The 17404-nt window shown below is 39.4% G+C and overlaps 1 protein-coding gene across 2 annotated transcripts in view; it reads left to right on the forward strand.

Moving 5' to 3' along the window:
* The window catches only part of ccn6 (cellular communication network factor 6), a 29344-nt gene that overhangs the window by 2621 nt on the left and 9319 nt on the right, over window positions 1-17404 (forward strand). For both annotated transcript variants that reach the window (XM_057352832.1, XM_057352833.1), the window contains exons 2-4: window positions 7017-7090; window positions 11885-11960; window positions 13701-13962. In XM_057352832.1, coding sequence (XP_057208815.1) covers window positions 7017-7090; window positions 11885-11960; window positions 13701-13962 — 412 coding nt within the window. The remainder of the gene's footprint in view (window positions 1-7016; window positions 7091-11884; window positions 11961-13700; window positions 13963-17404) is intronic.

The following is a 17404-nucleotide window of genomic DNA, read 5'->3' on the forward strand; positions in this document are numbered from 1 at the left end:
GTGCCTTATTATATCTACATCTTATGTATACATGTATATAACACTACCTCCACTTACTAAATTATCCATTTGCACAAGTGTACATACAATCTGTTATTATGTTTATTCTACTATATACTACCCTGTACAATGTCTCTTATATGTTATTATCCCCCATTTTCTGTAAAATAGTCTTTATTTTATATATGCACAATTTAGAATGTTTTAGACTGTAAATCGTATTATATTGTATTGTCATTGTGTTGAATGTCTGTACTAGAAGCTTCCAACACCAAAGAAAATTCCTTGTGTGTGCAAGCACACTTGGCAATAAAGCTCTTCTGATTCTGATTCTGATTCTGATTAATAGTATTGAAGACATTGAAAGATTATATTGTTTTTGCAATGGCTCTTTTGCCAAAATAAATGAACCAAAACTGGAAAAATGGATCTTTGGTTAAAAAAGGTTCCCGACCCCTGGCCTGGAGTGTCATAAGAGGTGTGGTACAGACCTGCAGCCATTGGGTTACTGTTACTTGTTTGAGATCAAATGAATTGATAGCCCTAGATTTCCCTAAATAATGAAGGTGCCTACAGTGTATCTGTGAAAAACTGGAGCAAAAGACTTAACCCTGAAGAATTAACTGTTGGATCAAATGTGAACATTTTCATGCATTCATTTAATCGACAATTGGGTTTATTCATTTTTAAAAACAACTATCACTTTTAACTCTGTAAAAATATATTGCACAGTGTTAGTTCATGTTACCTGATGCATTAGTTAATGAATGAGATCTTATTATAAAGTGGTACCATACATTCAGTTTGGTCTGTTGTCTGCAAGCAGGTTTTATTGATCCCCCTCAGGGGGCACACCTACAGCTTCAACAGCTCCAGTTGGGGTTGAACTTACTCCCATATTCTGATCTCCAAGAATGTGCATCGCCCTTAGAGATAAGACATTGTTCTAAGACCATAAAAGAACCTGATGCACTGGTTCGCAAAGAGGGTGCAATCTCAGGCCTACCTGGTGATTTTCATAAGAAACCACTTACAGACATACAGTACATGTATTTTCTGTGTGTGTAAGAACACGATAGTCTCTGAGATCTGGGAGAAGAAACAGCCTCTCCAGGCAATTTATGTGCCATGAGAGATGATGATCTGTCCATAGACTTCTCGCCAAGCGGCCTTCCATCACTGCTCCCCAACCTGTGAGGGACTCATCCGTCAAACCCCTTGTTCTGAGTCACCACTGCTGGGTGCTCATGTGCAACAGGCCAAAAGGTGACTGTCTTTTCACTCTTACTTTGCGTTTACACTGCCAGTCTCTTACTATGAGGTTGTTAGAAGGCATTCCTAGCTGTGGTTGTCCTAAAAAACTGATATAAACAAACACTGCAGTAACTGATGAGAGATTGATGACGTTAGCTCCACTACTTTACTCCCATTTGTAGAAGATCCCTCATCTTCACAAGTCGCTCATTATTTACATGAAGTTGAACAGTTCATAACTTTGTCGCATCACTAGCAAAATGCAAACCTGACTGAACAGACATGGACACACAAGACAGACACTTCAACACAGGGTGCTTGCTGAAGAGCAGAAGCTAACGCTACTATGTTTCGACTTGTGTTGTATAGATTCCCACCAGTGGCGATCGGTGCCTCCTCTTCAGGGGAAGCAGGAATTCAAAATACGTGTTCAGCACTTCACGTGAACCTATGTGCATCACGCATCATGTCAAAATATGTGCCTGCTGCAGACGCGTCGAAAGGGTTTATGATAAAAGAGATGCTCGCGTTCAGAAGACACTGCGTTAACACTTAACTCTGATTACACATGAGCCTAAGCGAGTATCTAGCAAACGCGAGCGTCTCTTTCATTAAAAACCCTTTCGACCCTGCTACGGCCCTGCCGTCCGCTACGGCGAGCAGCGAGGGTGATATGAGGATTACTGTGAGCGTAAATCCGTCAGCCACTGGTCTGACCGTTCCCCATGAGACGGTCCCACCACCACGTATTCAGAAATGGTGCGTGATGATGATATGACCCTTGCAGCATCGGAGGGTGATTAATGGCATCTGACTCCGACGATTCCTTGGAGCTCCCTCCCTCGGGGGGTCGAGCCCAGGAAGAAGCTGACGTCGAAATGTCAGCCATGCTTTCCCGGGCCGCCGTGAGCGTTGGGCTGCAGTGCCCGCACTGCCTCTCCCAGCGCTCGCGGCTGGATACATGGTGCCTCGGCTTTGATTGCGGCTCCAAGCCGCGCCCGCCCCCCAGTGCCGTGTTTACCTGAAGTGCATGAGGAACTTAGTAAGGCCTGGAACGCCCCCTTTTCGGCGAGTCCACGTCCAACAAGTTCTGTCTCCCTCTCTACCTTCGAGGGTGAGGCAGCTAGAGGATACGTTGATCTCCCCCAGGTGGAGTGTGCCATCGCGGTGCACTTGTGCCCGCAGACGATGGCCACCTGGGAGGGCTCGGCCTAGACTCTCGTCCGGGGCATGTAGGGTCTCGGCATCTCTGGTGTCGAGAGCTTATATTGCTGTGGGCCAAGCTGCCTCCTCTCTCCACGCTATGGCCATCCTGAGGCTAGGGCGTTGAGAGAGCTCCATGAGGGTAAGACCGACCCAGCGCTTATGCAACTCCGCGCCTCCACCGACCTCGCTCTACGGGTGACCAACGTGACCGCGCAGGCTCTGGGTCGGGCGATGTCCACACTTGTGGTCCATGAGAGACACCTCTGGCCGAGCCTTGCACAGGTGAGTGACGCCGAGAAGGTCCGCTTTCTCGATGCACCCATCTCGCAAGGGTGGGGGGGGCTGTTCAGTGATACTGTCGAGCAGCAGTTCTCGACAGTAAAGAAGCAGACAAAGGCATATCCTCCCCCGCCGCGACTCGGCCGCCCTCGGCCGTCGAGTCCCATGCACCGTCTGCTTCCCAGCAGCCCTGGTCCTCTTCGATGCCCTCCGGCTTCCCCTCAGAGTATTGACTGAGAAACGGAGATAAAAGTGGCTTGTACACCAGAATATGTGGTCGGGAGGAGCTGTTTGTTAAAAGAACAAGCACTTATTCCGGGGGATAACAATAATCTTATGTTAAACTTGTTCTTCATAGAAATTCATTATAAAGACACCACATAACGTGGCTCAAGGCAGCGACAAACTGAGAACATAAATCTTTTTGCCTTTTTGATTTGATTTGATTTTGATTTTTGCCTTGCCTGGTCGTTGTTTATGTTGTTAAACATAGTCTTTTGAGTTTTTGATAGTGAATTCCTATATAGAAAATCAATTGGTGCTCTCCATTGGCACATCACGCGTCATCAAAACCACGTGATTGCAAACAACCTATTTGAATGATTTTGGAAAAATAGAAATCCTCGGAATGGAAAATTCTATTGGAATGTCCAATGAAAAAATATACCCTTTCTTATACATATAGATTATATTCCCGTACTGTATACATACTGTATCTCATATTATATTGAAAAATATCATTTCTGACCTGTCTTTTAGAATTAAAGAGATGAAATAATGACACCCAACAGGAAAATTACAAAAGAATCTCTAATAAGATTGACAGTTCAGGAATCCCCCTTGAGGCAAATTACGTTTAAAAGGTGTTAAGACTTGTAGCATAAATGTTGAAAAGGTGTGAGGTTTCTTAGTAGGTAATACTGCTCTAAACATGACATTCAATTCCCAAAACAGTTCTGGTCACAACAGCAGTAGTTTTTTGTGAATGTTGTATCTAGGTTGTCAATGGATAATAAATAATCGATGCAAAGCAGTAAAGCAGTAGTTCCTAATGATTTTACTTTAAGACCTTAATATTAGAAATGCTGACTCAACAAAGCTGGCATATTTAAAAAAATAAGAAATTAATTTATTAACATTTTATCATCATGACCTATTTATTTTACTGTACACAATTCTATGGTTATTTGCACATAATGTTGTTTTTAACTTTTAGTCTGTGGTTTTATTTTTTCAGCAATTAATCACATTTTTATGAGATTTAAATGTTCATTTGTGCAGCAGCACACTAATGTCAGTGGGATTAGTTATTTTGATAAACAATGTAGCCCCTCTGCGAATGCTCCATTACTTTCACATCTATTTTATAGATTACATTTATTATAATAACATCTGCAATAAGTAAGGGATAATGTACAGGCAGCCGGTTGTTATCGCAGAAATAAGCCCCGACAGTGTGATCAGGACCCGAAGCGGAGGGTCTTGTATCACACTGAAGGGGCTTATTTCGCTTATTTTTAATAAGCATTTTTTTTCAAGTTATGATCCAAATTATGTTTCTGTCTAACTAGTGATGTTTTGCTGTGTGAGGGTTATGTTTTAGGCAATATAAAATGTATATAATGAACATGATATAATTGTATAACAAAATAAAGTAAGCCACTTAAACTTGTTCTTAAATGGTTTTGTTTATGGCATTTGTAGTAATTATAGTAAGCAATCAATGTCTAAGCCATAAATGTGTTCATATGGAATCCGTTAATGCGTTATTTTGTCAGTTCAGGTGACAGAAGCAGTCCTGTCATGTTGTGGGGAGGCAGGGTCAGAGATGAGGTCAAACAATGACATAGTATGTTAGTTGTGAAATTCAGTTCTGTTATAAATAGGTTGAGAATCTACAGAATAGTTTCTCAGTGTGTGTTTAAAATGAGAGCTTTGAATTGTTCAGATGCCATGCAACACCAATTGCGTCATTTTATTAGGTGGCAGAAGCGGCTGTAGCCAAACTGTAGCCCAGGTAGAGAACCAGAGGCGATTAGGCTTTTAAAACATGGTTATGTTATTTGTTGTGCATTTACTGCATTATATTAAAGTTATAATAAGGTTGCATTGTTATAGAGGTCTATTAAGCACTCAGTCATATACAGTAGTTTAAAAAATGTAGGCATAAATATGTACGTATAAAAGTAGTTTTTAGCCAGACTGTAGATGCAGTTGAACATACAGTAGTTAATACTGAGTGGCTCATTGTATATTCTGGTGTATTTCTAAGGAAACTGATCCTGCTGTAGACAGCAATAGATAGTGTAGCAACGAGACTGACAACAATGAAGCACAGTAGAAAACTATAGAAAATATTATTAAAATATATTGTTTAAAGAAGTCAAGAAAACTGTGCTAAAACTAGTGACAATGCTGCAGACCAATTTTACGTCCCCAACAATGTCAAAATCTACTAATGACCTTGGTGTTGTCTAAAGTTGATTGGTTGCCCCCAAGTGTGAACAATGGCATTTTTAACTCAACTGGCAAATATGAGAGAGAAAAGCTTTTCACAAATGCTTTAAAAATGTATAACTGTATTTATGTACTCTTTATGTTTAATTTATATAGTTTATTTGTATAAAACATATGGGATGGTAAAATCGTGGCGCAGTCTTTAAGCTTTATTCAAGATGTTTTCTTTTATTTTACTTAATAGAAAATACGATAATATATCATACATAAACGTCAAACTAAAAAACACACAAAACACTTCATGTCAAACACGTGTGGCATGCAAGTAAATCAAATGAATTTGTGAAAAATGCCTTTGCTGGCCACTTCCATAACTCTTAAAAAGCCGGACGCTGCTTCATTTTAAAGATATTGTAAAAGCCTGTCATGTAACGAAATTATGCAATGAGATTCACAGTGCCCCCATGTGGCAAGACTTAGCATGTACACTTTATGCAAGAGTTGCGAAAGAGCAGTAAGCTGTATGAGCAGATTTTTAATGAAAAAAAGTAGATCTCTGTGTGGTTCTCTTCAAGAAATAGTTCCCCCATATTATTACTTAAGATGACCATGCCTCCAAAAAGCTCCAAAAGGACCAATGGCCCCATAAAGACAATTTAAGTTTGTATGACTCACAGACCAACATTCTATTGCTAAAAATCTTCTCTTAAACCAAAGTCTGTTTACTCAATGTACTCAAAATATAAAAAATGAACCTTGATTCTGTGTCTGTCTGTGGGTTTAAGCTTATTCTGTATGCAGGTAGTTATGAAAGGCATAATGTTAATTTCTTCTTGGGGGAAGTCTCTTTAACCAGTGCTTATGTATGTGTGTGTAGTCGGCAAGAAGCCATCTGGCAGTAGTCACACTTCATCAAAGAAGTCAGAGTGTGTTTTACTCACCTGCCATCCTGGCTACAAAGCCACTGCTTGTGTAACAGCATTGCCATGCACTTGGCACGTGAGTGTTTGTGTAACATTCATATTTTGCTTCCACATTCAGCACCTCACGCCACACGAATCATATTCTCACACACACTTTTTATTTAGTTATGAGCCACTGGTTGCTTTCTTTAAACATAAGTCTGATACCAAAGAGAAAAGGTTTGAATAAAGTCAAATCTAAGCAAAAAGATAAAACATTTAAAAGTTGACAAAAAGATAAATATGAGTGTTGCTTGCTCTTTGCAGAAGGTAAGATCAAATTTAAAGTGTTGGACTGACAGTGTTATCCAAGAAGGCCTTTCAAAAGAGGGCATAACACCACTACACGTGATCACACCTAGTTTTGCAAGTATTACGTGTACTTTGAGAACATGAGGTGATTTAAAACTCAGATATTTAATCTCTTAGGTGGAATGGGATATTTAAGACACAAATGATTTGTGATATTGTAAGATGTCTTGTCTTGGAGGGAAAATAAAAAAGGTAATCAAGAGTCTTGTTCTCTGTAAAATGTATTAAAATCAAGCAAACTTATCTGCCAATGGGGTAAGAACATCTGGCATTTAATAAAGTATAATTGTACTACTAGCACATTGCAAACGTTTTCCTTCTTTTAAGCATAAGTTCACTTCATTTGGATTTTTCAGAAAACAAGATTTGAAGAAATTTTGTCAAATTATTTGTTATTAAATTATTTTAAAAAATCATTACAAATAATTTAACACAAAATGTTAGTTGTGACAAAATGAAGAACATAATCTTCAGGTAACAAATGTGATATCTGCGTAAAATAATATTTGTCTCTAAACCTTTTTCATAGTTAAATGTTATCAACAGAAATTGTGGCGCGAGCAGCAAGAGGCAACAGGTTGCAAAACGGATGGAAACCTAGCGGTCCTGCTACTGGATTTGTAAGTGTTATTTGTACCTTTTTTTGTTACTGTCCTGTACTTTTGAACGTATTTGTTATTAGTGGAAGAAGCGGAAGAAAAAAAAGAATGACACTTAATATAACGGCCAGATTTTACAACAGAATGCATAAAATCTGCACTAATTTCTTTCGCATCCAGAGACATCCCCTACCTTCACTAGAATAGTCTTTGTGCCATTAACCAGGGTCAGTCATCTCATTGAAGCCTTAATAAAAACTAAGGTTCAAATAAATGTTTAATTGTCCATCTCACAGTAAAATGAAAACGTTTGATGCTGCAAATCTCTTAAAATAATCAAGCAATCTATATTAAAAACAAAAATAATACACAGAAAAGTATTTAGCCTATGTGCAACAATAACATAATAGTGCTAATGTAATGTCTTAACATAATATGTGACCCTGGACAACAAAACCACTCTTATGGGTCAATTATTCGAAATTGAGATTTTTACATAATCTGAAAGCTGAATAAATAAACTTTCTATAGATATATGAGTTGTTAAAATAGGACAATATCTGGCTGAGATACAACCGTTTAAAACTCAGGAATCTGAGAGCTCAAAAAAATCAAAATATTGAGAAAATTGCCTTTGAAGTTGTTAATCAGGGGCACTGTGGCAGACCATCCACTCACTTATATATTTAAGGTAGGAAATTTACAAAATATCTTAATGGAATATGATCTTTACTTAATATCCTAATGATTTTTTTGGCATAAAAGAAAAATCGATAATTTTGACCCACACAATGTATTTTTGTCTTTTACTAAAAATGTTCCTGTGCTACTTAAGACTGGTTTTGTGATCCAGGGTCACATATTGCTGTGACAATAGGGTTGTTTCTATTTAAATAGCTCCGTTTACACATTTAGTATAAGGGGGTCCCTGCTCCATGCATCTCTCATCTAAGGGGTCCTTGCCCCGAAAAACGTTGAAGACCCCTGGTCTAACCAATATTCTAATTGCTTAATGGAAGAGTGAATAATGAACAAAATCCAGCCAACTGTCCAATATACTGTTGATTCAAAACTTTAACATTTTTAAGCAATAATGATTTATGCCTCTTAAGGCGGGTTTTTAATGAACCCGTATTGTAATTTTTTCGGTGTATCGGAAATAGACCCAACAAGGTGTGAGAAGAGTAAGAAATGTAGAAGGTAAGAAGGAGAGAGAGAGACACACACTTCACTCACAGGGAGACAAAACTATGATAAAACAACAAACAAAAATGGATTACAACTTCTCTAACTTTGTCGTACACTGGGTCTGTACGTGGTCAATGGCAGACTACGAAGAGATTCGTAGGTACACTTATAGTTCAAAGCTAGGTAACAGCACAGTAGACTATTTCATCACCAATCTAAATCCAAACTCTCTCAGAGCGTTCACAGTCAGCCCATCACCCCCATTATCAGAAGACATACAGATTGAAACAAAATAGTGAAGATACATACACAAAGCGTAATTCGTGAACCAAAATTTAAAAACCTACTGAATAAATTCCTAGATACACCATTCCCACACAATAACGAAGGTGTAAATTTTAGCAGTAGATAGGATAAACCAAATATTAACAATATCTGCAACACCATCTAACCTAAAACCCACAAATGCAAAACCAAACAAGAATCCTGTAATGAGAAATGGTTTGACAACGACTGTAAAAACCTTAGAAAAAAAGTAAGAATTCTATCAAATCAGAAACATAGAGATGCAGACAATGTAAATACACGCCAACTCTACCATGAAAAACAATATAAGGACACACTAAGGAAGAAAAAGAAACAAGATACACAAAATCAGTTAACAGCAATTGAACAATCTCTAGAAACAAACCACTTTTGGGAACATTGGAATGCACTTAATAAATCCCACCATGAAGATTTACCCATTCAGAACGGAGACGTATAGATAAACCACTTCTCAAATCTCTTTAGTAACATAAACAAGAACCACGAACAAACTACCCTACACAACAAACTATGCACTCTAGAGTCAACAATTAAAGATTACCAAAACCCTTTACAATCTCCAATTACACTAGCTGAACTATGCGATAATATACGAAAACTTAAATCCCAAAAAGCAAGTGGTATCGATGGTATCCTAAATGAGATGATTAAATACACAGACCAAAAACTCACACTCGCCATTCTTAAACTGTTTAATATCATCGTTAGTACAGGTATATTTCCCAAAATCTGGAAACAAGGTCTCATAACTGCAATCCATAAAAGCGGAGACAAATTCGACCCTAATAATTACTGTGGAATATGTGTAGACAGCAGCTTATAGTTACACTCTTCTGTTACATTCTTAACAGCAGACTTCTGCATTATCTAAATGACAGAAACATCCCGAGAAAATGCCAAATCGGTTTCCAACCAAAATACGGAACATCAGATCATATATTCACTCTTCGTACTTTAATTGACAAAGAAACCAACAAAAATAAGACAAAGCATTTCTCATGCTTTGTTGACCTCCAAAAAGCTTTTTACTCTGATCTGGCATGAGGGGCTTTTTCTTCAATTGATTCAATGCGACATTGGAGGAAAAACCTACAACATCATCAAATCAATGTACACGAATAACACATTTGCAGTTAAAATCGGCAACAAGCACACAGACTTTCTCTCCCAGAGTCGTGGAGAGACACAGGGCTGTAGTCTAAGTCTTACAGTATTTAACATATACATTAATGAATTAGCTCGAGCTCTAGAACAGTCACCAGCACCCAGTCCCACCTTACTAGAAACTGAAGCGAAATGCCTTCTGTTTGCAGATGATCTGGTGCTGCTGTCACCCACAAAAGAGGGTCTACAACAACATCTAGACACCCTGCACACTTTCTGTCAAACATGGGCCCTCTCAGTTAACCTTAAAAAGACTCAAATCATGATATTCCAAAAAAGGCCCAGTCGCCAAAACCAACATCACAATTTCAAACTAAACAACATCCCCTTAGAACACACCCAAAACTACACATATCTTGATATAAACATTAGTAACACTGAGAAACAAGGCACGGAGAGCCTTTTACGCCATCAAAAAGAATATCAAAATTGACATTCCAACTGTAATCTGTCTGAAAATAATCCAATCAATTATAGAACCAATCTCGCTGTATGGATGTGAGGTTTGGGGCCCTCTCATCAACCAAGAGTTCACCAAATGGGACAAACACTCAATAGAGACTCTGCAAACAGAAATGTGTAAAAACATTCTACGGGTACAGCGAAAAACTCCAAACAACGCCTGCAGAGCAGAATTAGGACTACATCCTCTAATAATTAAAATACAAAAAAAGAGCTATAAAATTCTACACTCACCTTAAGAACAGCGATACAGAGACACTCCATCACAAAGCCTTAAGCCATCAAGAGCTGAACCCAGGGAGAAGCCTCTTCATCCAACTGATCTCAGAACTAACTCTACAACCCAAAACATGTCCAAGCCAACTCCAAACCCCAGCCAGACTAAACCAAATCATAAAAACACAAAAAGAGAAATATCTCAAACACTGGACAGAAGCAACAGCTCAGTGAAGTAAATTGGAATGCTATCTATCATGATTCTGCCGCATCATGTCATGTTTCTCGTGGTCTAGTGGCAGGATCATGACAGAACCCCATGTGTCATGTGGAGAGGGGTAATTTTGGCCCTTATGGCCTTCCACACACCCTCTCTCTCACCCTCTCCAGTGCTGGTTCATTTTGATTCGTGTGGTGTAAGTTCCTGTGTCTTGTCAAGGTTAGTCTAGTGTAGTCATTTTGTAAATTATGTGAAGTGTTAACTGTAGTTCTTGTGTATGTTTAGTTAGTCTTAGTCCTGTCTTGTCATGTTATTATATTCCCTTGTTTTGTTATGTTACCCCCTCGTGGGTTTTTTGGTTTTGTCTTTATTATTTATTAAACATCTTGTTAACCCGTTACCCGCTGTCTGCACCTGGGTCCTCTGTCCTTGTGTCTCACCACATATCATGACAGCTATCTGTCATTAAACAGAGAATATAAACTGGCAGAATACCTCAAATGCGTATCAGACGCTAAACTAAGAAAAGTATTGAGCATGTACAGACTCAGTGATCACGAGCTCACAGTAGAGATGGGCAGACACAGACAGACATGGACACCAAGAGAAGAGCGACTGTGTCCACACTGCACACAGAATCAAGTGGAAACAGAGCTGCACTTTTTCATCTCATGTCCAAACTATACACACATCAGAGAAACATTCTTCCCTCAGTTTACAAACTTCCACAAAGATTTTAACCAGTTTCAACAAAGGGACAAGATTTCATATATACTGGTAGAAAACCCAATAAGATCAAACCTAAAGAACAACCAGCACAACACAACAAAACGCTGACACATCATAAACAAACGGAAACTATATGACAGGATCCTGTCAACCTCACTGAGAACTGTCATCAATACTTTGCTCTTTTTCTCTTTATATTGATATATAGATACTTTATACTTTTATTTTATTTTATTTTTGATCTTAATCTGTATTTGTGCAGACTGTTTAATTAAAATTTCCTGTGCTTTGGCGATGTAAAATTTGTTTTATCATACCAATAAAGCTTCTTTGAATCTTGAATCTTGAGAGAGGGAGAGAGAGGGTGGAATAAATGAGATGGAGATCTGTGTGAACTGCTTTAAGGGAAAGGTGCGTTTGGAGAACAGACAGAGGGAAGCTTTGTATACCTCTCAGACAAGTCAGTTCCCTCTCTCTCCTTCTCACGCTTCTGCTCCATTTCGTTCTAGGTGCACAGAACTCCTCTGCAAGACGTATATGATGCTGTCGCTACTTTTCTGTATTCCGGTGCTCATTCTGAGTCAGGTAAGGGCCACTGTATCAATTCTCTCCTCACCATTAATGCTGAACTAGACATTAGCATCCCTGTGTGTCTAAGGGCCACTGTACATCGGTTGAACTAAAATAAACAGTATGCTCATTCTCTGTGGTAATACAGTTACTGGACTAACCAAGCTGACTGAGGTTCTGTAATGTGTTGTGAATATTAACTGTGAAATACGCCTTTATAAAATGCAATTTTGTTACATTCCGATTTTCTGGATTTTTTACATGACTGTTTGATGTCACCTTAAGTGTGTCTAAAAGTTGACAACATACAGTAGGTGTTGTGACAAAATGGTTATTTTTATCTCTGTCAGCTGTTGATGCAATAAACTCTTCTTGTATGTGAGATTCTGTTTATGAAACAGTGTGACAACGTTTCTACAACGAAGCTTCAATAGAGATGTTCTTCTTTGCCATGCAAATTCTTGATTTTATTTTTCTCTCGCAGAATAAACTCACCCTGTAAACTTGACAAAAAGACTTTACATTTTTGTTGTGACCTCTGGTGACCCCGGAATCATTTGTGAAAGGGAATTGTTAAAGATGAGTCTGTAGTAAACCTTACAGTACAGAGAAACGTCTTTGTCACAGCATAGTTCTAATGTTATTACACTTGGAGCAAACAAACTAATCAACATTTGATGAACTAAGATTTGGAAAATACAGCAGAATTTATTATTAGTGAATAATAGCAAATTGTAATCTGTATCAAAGTGCTATTTGAGTTGTAATTAATTAATTATATATTTGATCTATAAACAGGTGTTTGTTTATTATGTTAAAACTATATGTAGGTCATTTTGTACTATAGGTGGATTTTGCTAAGACTGTGGTGTTATCAGAACATTGCTCTGTTTGTTTTAGAATCCCAAGCAGTCTTACACTTACTCAACCAAAGGTGTGATTTCAGGGCAGTGGTCTGTTTATTTTTTGACCAGTGGAAGATGAGGAGATTGCTGGAAAACTGAAAATAGTAGCCTAGTTTTTAAAAATTCTGTGGTGCAGACATCTTTGGGAAAACAAAAACATTTTATATCAAGAACGTTCTGCGAAGTAATGGTTCAAAAACATTAAGCTCTGAAAAAACTAATATAGGCTAGTAAACTGTATTTTACTTAAACCAGTTTAAAGCATTTGTATTACCTCTATTGTTGAGTACCATCAGTAAGACTCTTGTCCTAAACATAATCTACCGAAATTGAGAAAAAATGGAAACTGAAGTGCTTACAGTTTGTAGTGCTTAAGTGTGCCACTTCAAAAAGCCCTGCTTGAGGGATACTGTAGTATATTTGTGATATATTTGCTGCCTTCAGACAGTGTAGACCCTGTCAAGGCATCTGGAAAGGTTAGTGTTTTTCTTCCACACACTGCTAAAACAGTACAGCAGTCAGTAAAGCCGTATAAAGGACTGGCTTGTTGACATTCAGATTAGACTTTTCACCTGCTAGGAAAGCTTGTGGATTTGCTGGCAAACTCACAAAAATAGTCAGAAAATGACATTACCACAGTATTTAAAGAGGCACTGGTTAGGGTGAGACAGCCCATGGAGCCATTGATCCCAGTAAAAATATAATGATCAATCGCTAATGCTTTTTATGTACTGTATGTGTCAGACTGTGTCATCTGTGATTGACTTCACATAGCATTAATAAAATCAGAGTTACACAGTATGTGTGTGTGATAAACTTTTACAATCAAGAGTGTTCTTGCTTTATTCAGGGTGCTGATACCCAGCAGAAGCAGCGAGGAGGGACAGGTGTGGCAGAACGGAGGCAATTCTGTAGCTGGCCGTGTAAATGTGGCGTCCGAGTGCAGTGCGCCCCTGGTGTCAGCTCCATTTTGGATGGCTGTGGATGCTGCAAAACATGTGCACAACAAATTGGGGAATCATGCAATGAGAGGGACATCTGTGACCCGCACAAAAGCTTGTACTGCGACTTTTCCAAAGACCAGCCACGTTATGAGGTTGGCGTCTGTTCTTGTGAGTGAACATTTTATGAAGTATACCGCTCTGTGGGGGTTATTTTCTTATACAGTCAACAACACAATAATAAGATACATAGTTAAGGCTAAGGGCCAGATTTACTAAACTATGTGTTCAGATGTGTATAAAGACCTTACATAATGAAGCGTTATGTTTTTATTACCTAAGAATGAGCTATTTATATCTACTTACATGGAATTTGCAATGTTGTTTCTACAGTAGTCTCAATCAATCAATCAATGTTTATATAGCATGTTTAAAAACCACAGAAGTGCTGTACAAGCAGATAGGATGACTAAATCAAGAGTATACCAGTACATTCAGCAACATAATCAAAAATAAGATAAGAATAATCAATAAAGGAACATTAAAAGCAAGAGAAAATAAGTGTTTTGAGTCTGGTTTTAAAAATAGATAGATGGCGCAGTTTTAACATGCAATGGAAGGCTATTCCAGAGTTTCGGGCCAATGGTGGCAAAGGCGCGATCAAGTCGATTTTTAAGTCTTGATCTGGGAACCATGAGTAAGCCAAGCTCACAAGATCTCAAGGTTCTGGGGGGAAGTGTATGGGAGCAGGTGATCCGTTAAATATTGTGGAGCTAGATTATTAAGGGCTTTATAAACAAACAATACAATTTTTAAATCAATCCTGTATTTGATAGGAAGCCAGTGTAGTGCGTGTAAAAGGTGTGACATGATCGTGCTTGTGCTTCCTTGTAAGAAGTTTGGCAGCAATAGCTGAAGACGAGATAGAGGACATAGAGGACTGAGAGACACCAACAAAAAGTGAGTTGCAATAGTCCAGGCGAGATGACACACATGCGTGAATGGCCATTTCGAAATTGTTCATGGATAAAAAGGGCTTAACTTTGGCAAGAAGGCAAAGATGATAAAAACAAGATTTAACAACAGCATTAATCTGTTTGTCAAATTTGAGACTGCTGTCTAGTAAAAAGCCCAAGTTTCTGGCACATTGGGTTTGGTATGGAGAAAGGGAGTCACGGTTGAAGTTAAGACCACCGATCTCCTTGGGACCAAAAAGGATAATCTCAGTTTTATTTTCATTAAGATTTAAAATATTACTTGTCAACCATAGCTTTAGCTCATCTTAGTGAAAGGATACTCCATATTTGTCAAAGATAGAGGCAATAGGAAGCCCGGCCCGGCTCCACGGGGGGCCAGGGTGGGCTTTGCCCACCCTATCAGAAGCATTGCCCACCCTGCCTCCACCCAGTGCCGTTGAGAGAGGACCAGTGAACCGCCGTTGCTGTGAAAAAACTGTTCCATTGCAGTGAAGGGAGTTGGTGCGACTCTCTCAGTGACTCTGCGTCCACCCTGCCCCCACACCACATAACAGCCAATCACCAAATTTATGCGATATTCAAGTCGGCTCCAGATATTTTGGCGAGACGGTCTATATATATATACATATACAGTATCTCACAGAAGTGAGTACACCCCTCACATTTTTGTAAATATTTTATGATATCTTTTCATGTGACAACACTGAAGAAATGACACTTTGCTACAATGTAAAGTAGTGAGTGTACAGCTTGTATAACAGTGTAAATTTGCTGTCCCCTCAAAATAACTCAACACACAGCCATTAATGTCTAAACCACTGGCAACATAAGTTTGTACACCCCTAAGTGAAAATGTCCAATTTGGGCCCAATTAGCCATTTTCCCTCCCCGTTGTCATGTGATTTGTTAGTGTTACAAGGTCTCAGGTGTCAATGGGCAGCAGGTGCGTTAAATTTGGTGTTATCGCTCTCACTCTCTCATACTGGTCACTGGAAGTTCAACATGGCACCTCATGGCAAAGAACTCTCTGAGGATATGAAAAAAAGAATTGTTGCTCTACATAAAGATGGCCTAGGCTATAAGAAGATTGCCAAGACCCTGTAACTGAGCTGCAGCACGGTGGCCAAGACCATACAGCGGTTTAACAGGACAGGTTCCACTCAGAACAGGCCTCGCCATGGTCGACCAAAGAAGTTGAGTGCACGTGCTCAGCGTCATATCCAGAGGTTGTCTTTGGAAAATAGATGTATGAGTGCTGCCAGCATTTCTGCAGAGGTTGAAGGGGTGGGGGGTCAGCCTGTCAGTGCTCAGACCATACGCAGCACACTGCATCAAATTGGTCTGCATGGCTTTCGTCCCAGAAGGAAGCCTCTTCTAAAGATGATGCACAAGAAAGCCCGCAAACAGTTTGCTAAAGACAAGCAGACTAAGGACATGAATTACTGAAACCATGTCCTGTGGTCTGATGAGACCAAGATAAAGTGTGTCTTGCCTACGGTCAGGCATGGTGGTGGGAGTGTCATGGTCTAGGGCTGCATGAGTGCTGCTGGCACTGGGGAGCTACAGTTCATTGAGGGAACCGTCAATGCCAACATGTACTGTGACATACTGAAGCAGAGCATGATCCCCTCCCTTCGGAGACTGGGCCGCAGGGCAGTATTTCAACATGATAACGACCCAAACACACCTCCAAGATGACCACTGCCTTGCTAAAGAAGCTTAGGTTAAAGGTGAAGACCTAAACCCTATTGAGCATCTGTGGGGCATCCTCAAACGGAAGGTGGAGGAGCGCAATGTCTCTAACATCCACCAGCTCCGTGATGTCATCATGGAGGAGTGGAAGAGGACTCCAGTGGCAACCTGTGAAGCTCTGGTGAACTCCATGCCCAAGAGGGTTAAAACAGTGCTGGAAAATAATGGTGGCCACACAAAATATTGACACTTTGGGCCCAATTTGGACATTTTCACTTAGGGGTGTACTCACTTTTGTTGCCAGCGGTTTAGACATGAATGGCTGTGTGTTGAGTTATTTTGAGGGGACAGCAAATTTACACTGTTATACAAGCTGTACACTCACTACTTTACATCATGTCATTTCTTCAGTGTTGTCACATAGAAAGATATAATAATATATTTACAAAAATGTGAGGGGTGTACTCACTTCTGTGAGATACTGTATATATATATAGTTACCCCCCCTCCGCCCACCTGGAAAATCACTCTGCCCGCCTTTCATCTCATATCTGGAGCCGGGCCTGTAGGAAGCATATACAAGGAAAATAACACTGGGCCGAGAATTTATCCTTGAGGAACACCACAGCCAAGAGACATGTTGGAAGAGCTGCAATGTCCTAAGCCAACATTAAACCACCTATTAGACAGATAAGATTGAAACCATTGTAAAACTGTGCTGCGAAAACCCACACACAGCTCCAGACGAGATAATAAAACTTTATGGTCAACCAAATCAAAAGCAGCACTAAGATCTAAGAGGGCAAGGGCCACATACTTCCCTGAATTGGTTGCACATAAAGATATCATTGGAAACTCTTAAAATGGCAGACTCTGTGCTATGTTGTGCTTTAAACCCGGACTGAAATTTTTCATGAATAAATGATGTAACAAATATGACTGCA

This window comes from Triplophysa rosa, linkage group LG15 (genome assembly GCF_024868665.1).
Source record: "Triplophysa rosa linkage group LG15, Trosa_1v2, whole genome shotgun sequence".
Classification (NCBI taxonomy): domain Eukaryota; kingdom Metazoa; phylum Chordata; class Actinopteri; order Cypriniformes; family Nemacheilidae; genus Triplophysa; species Triplophysa rosa.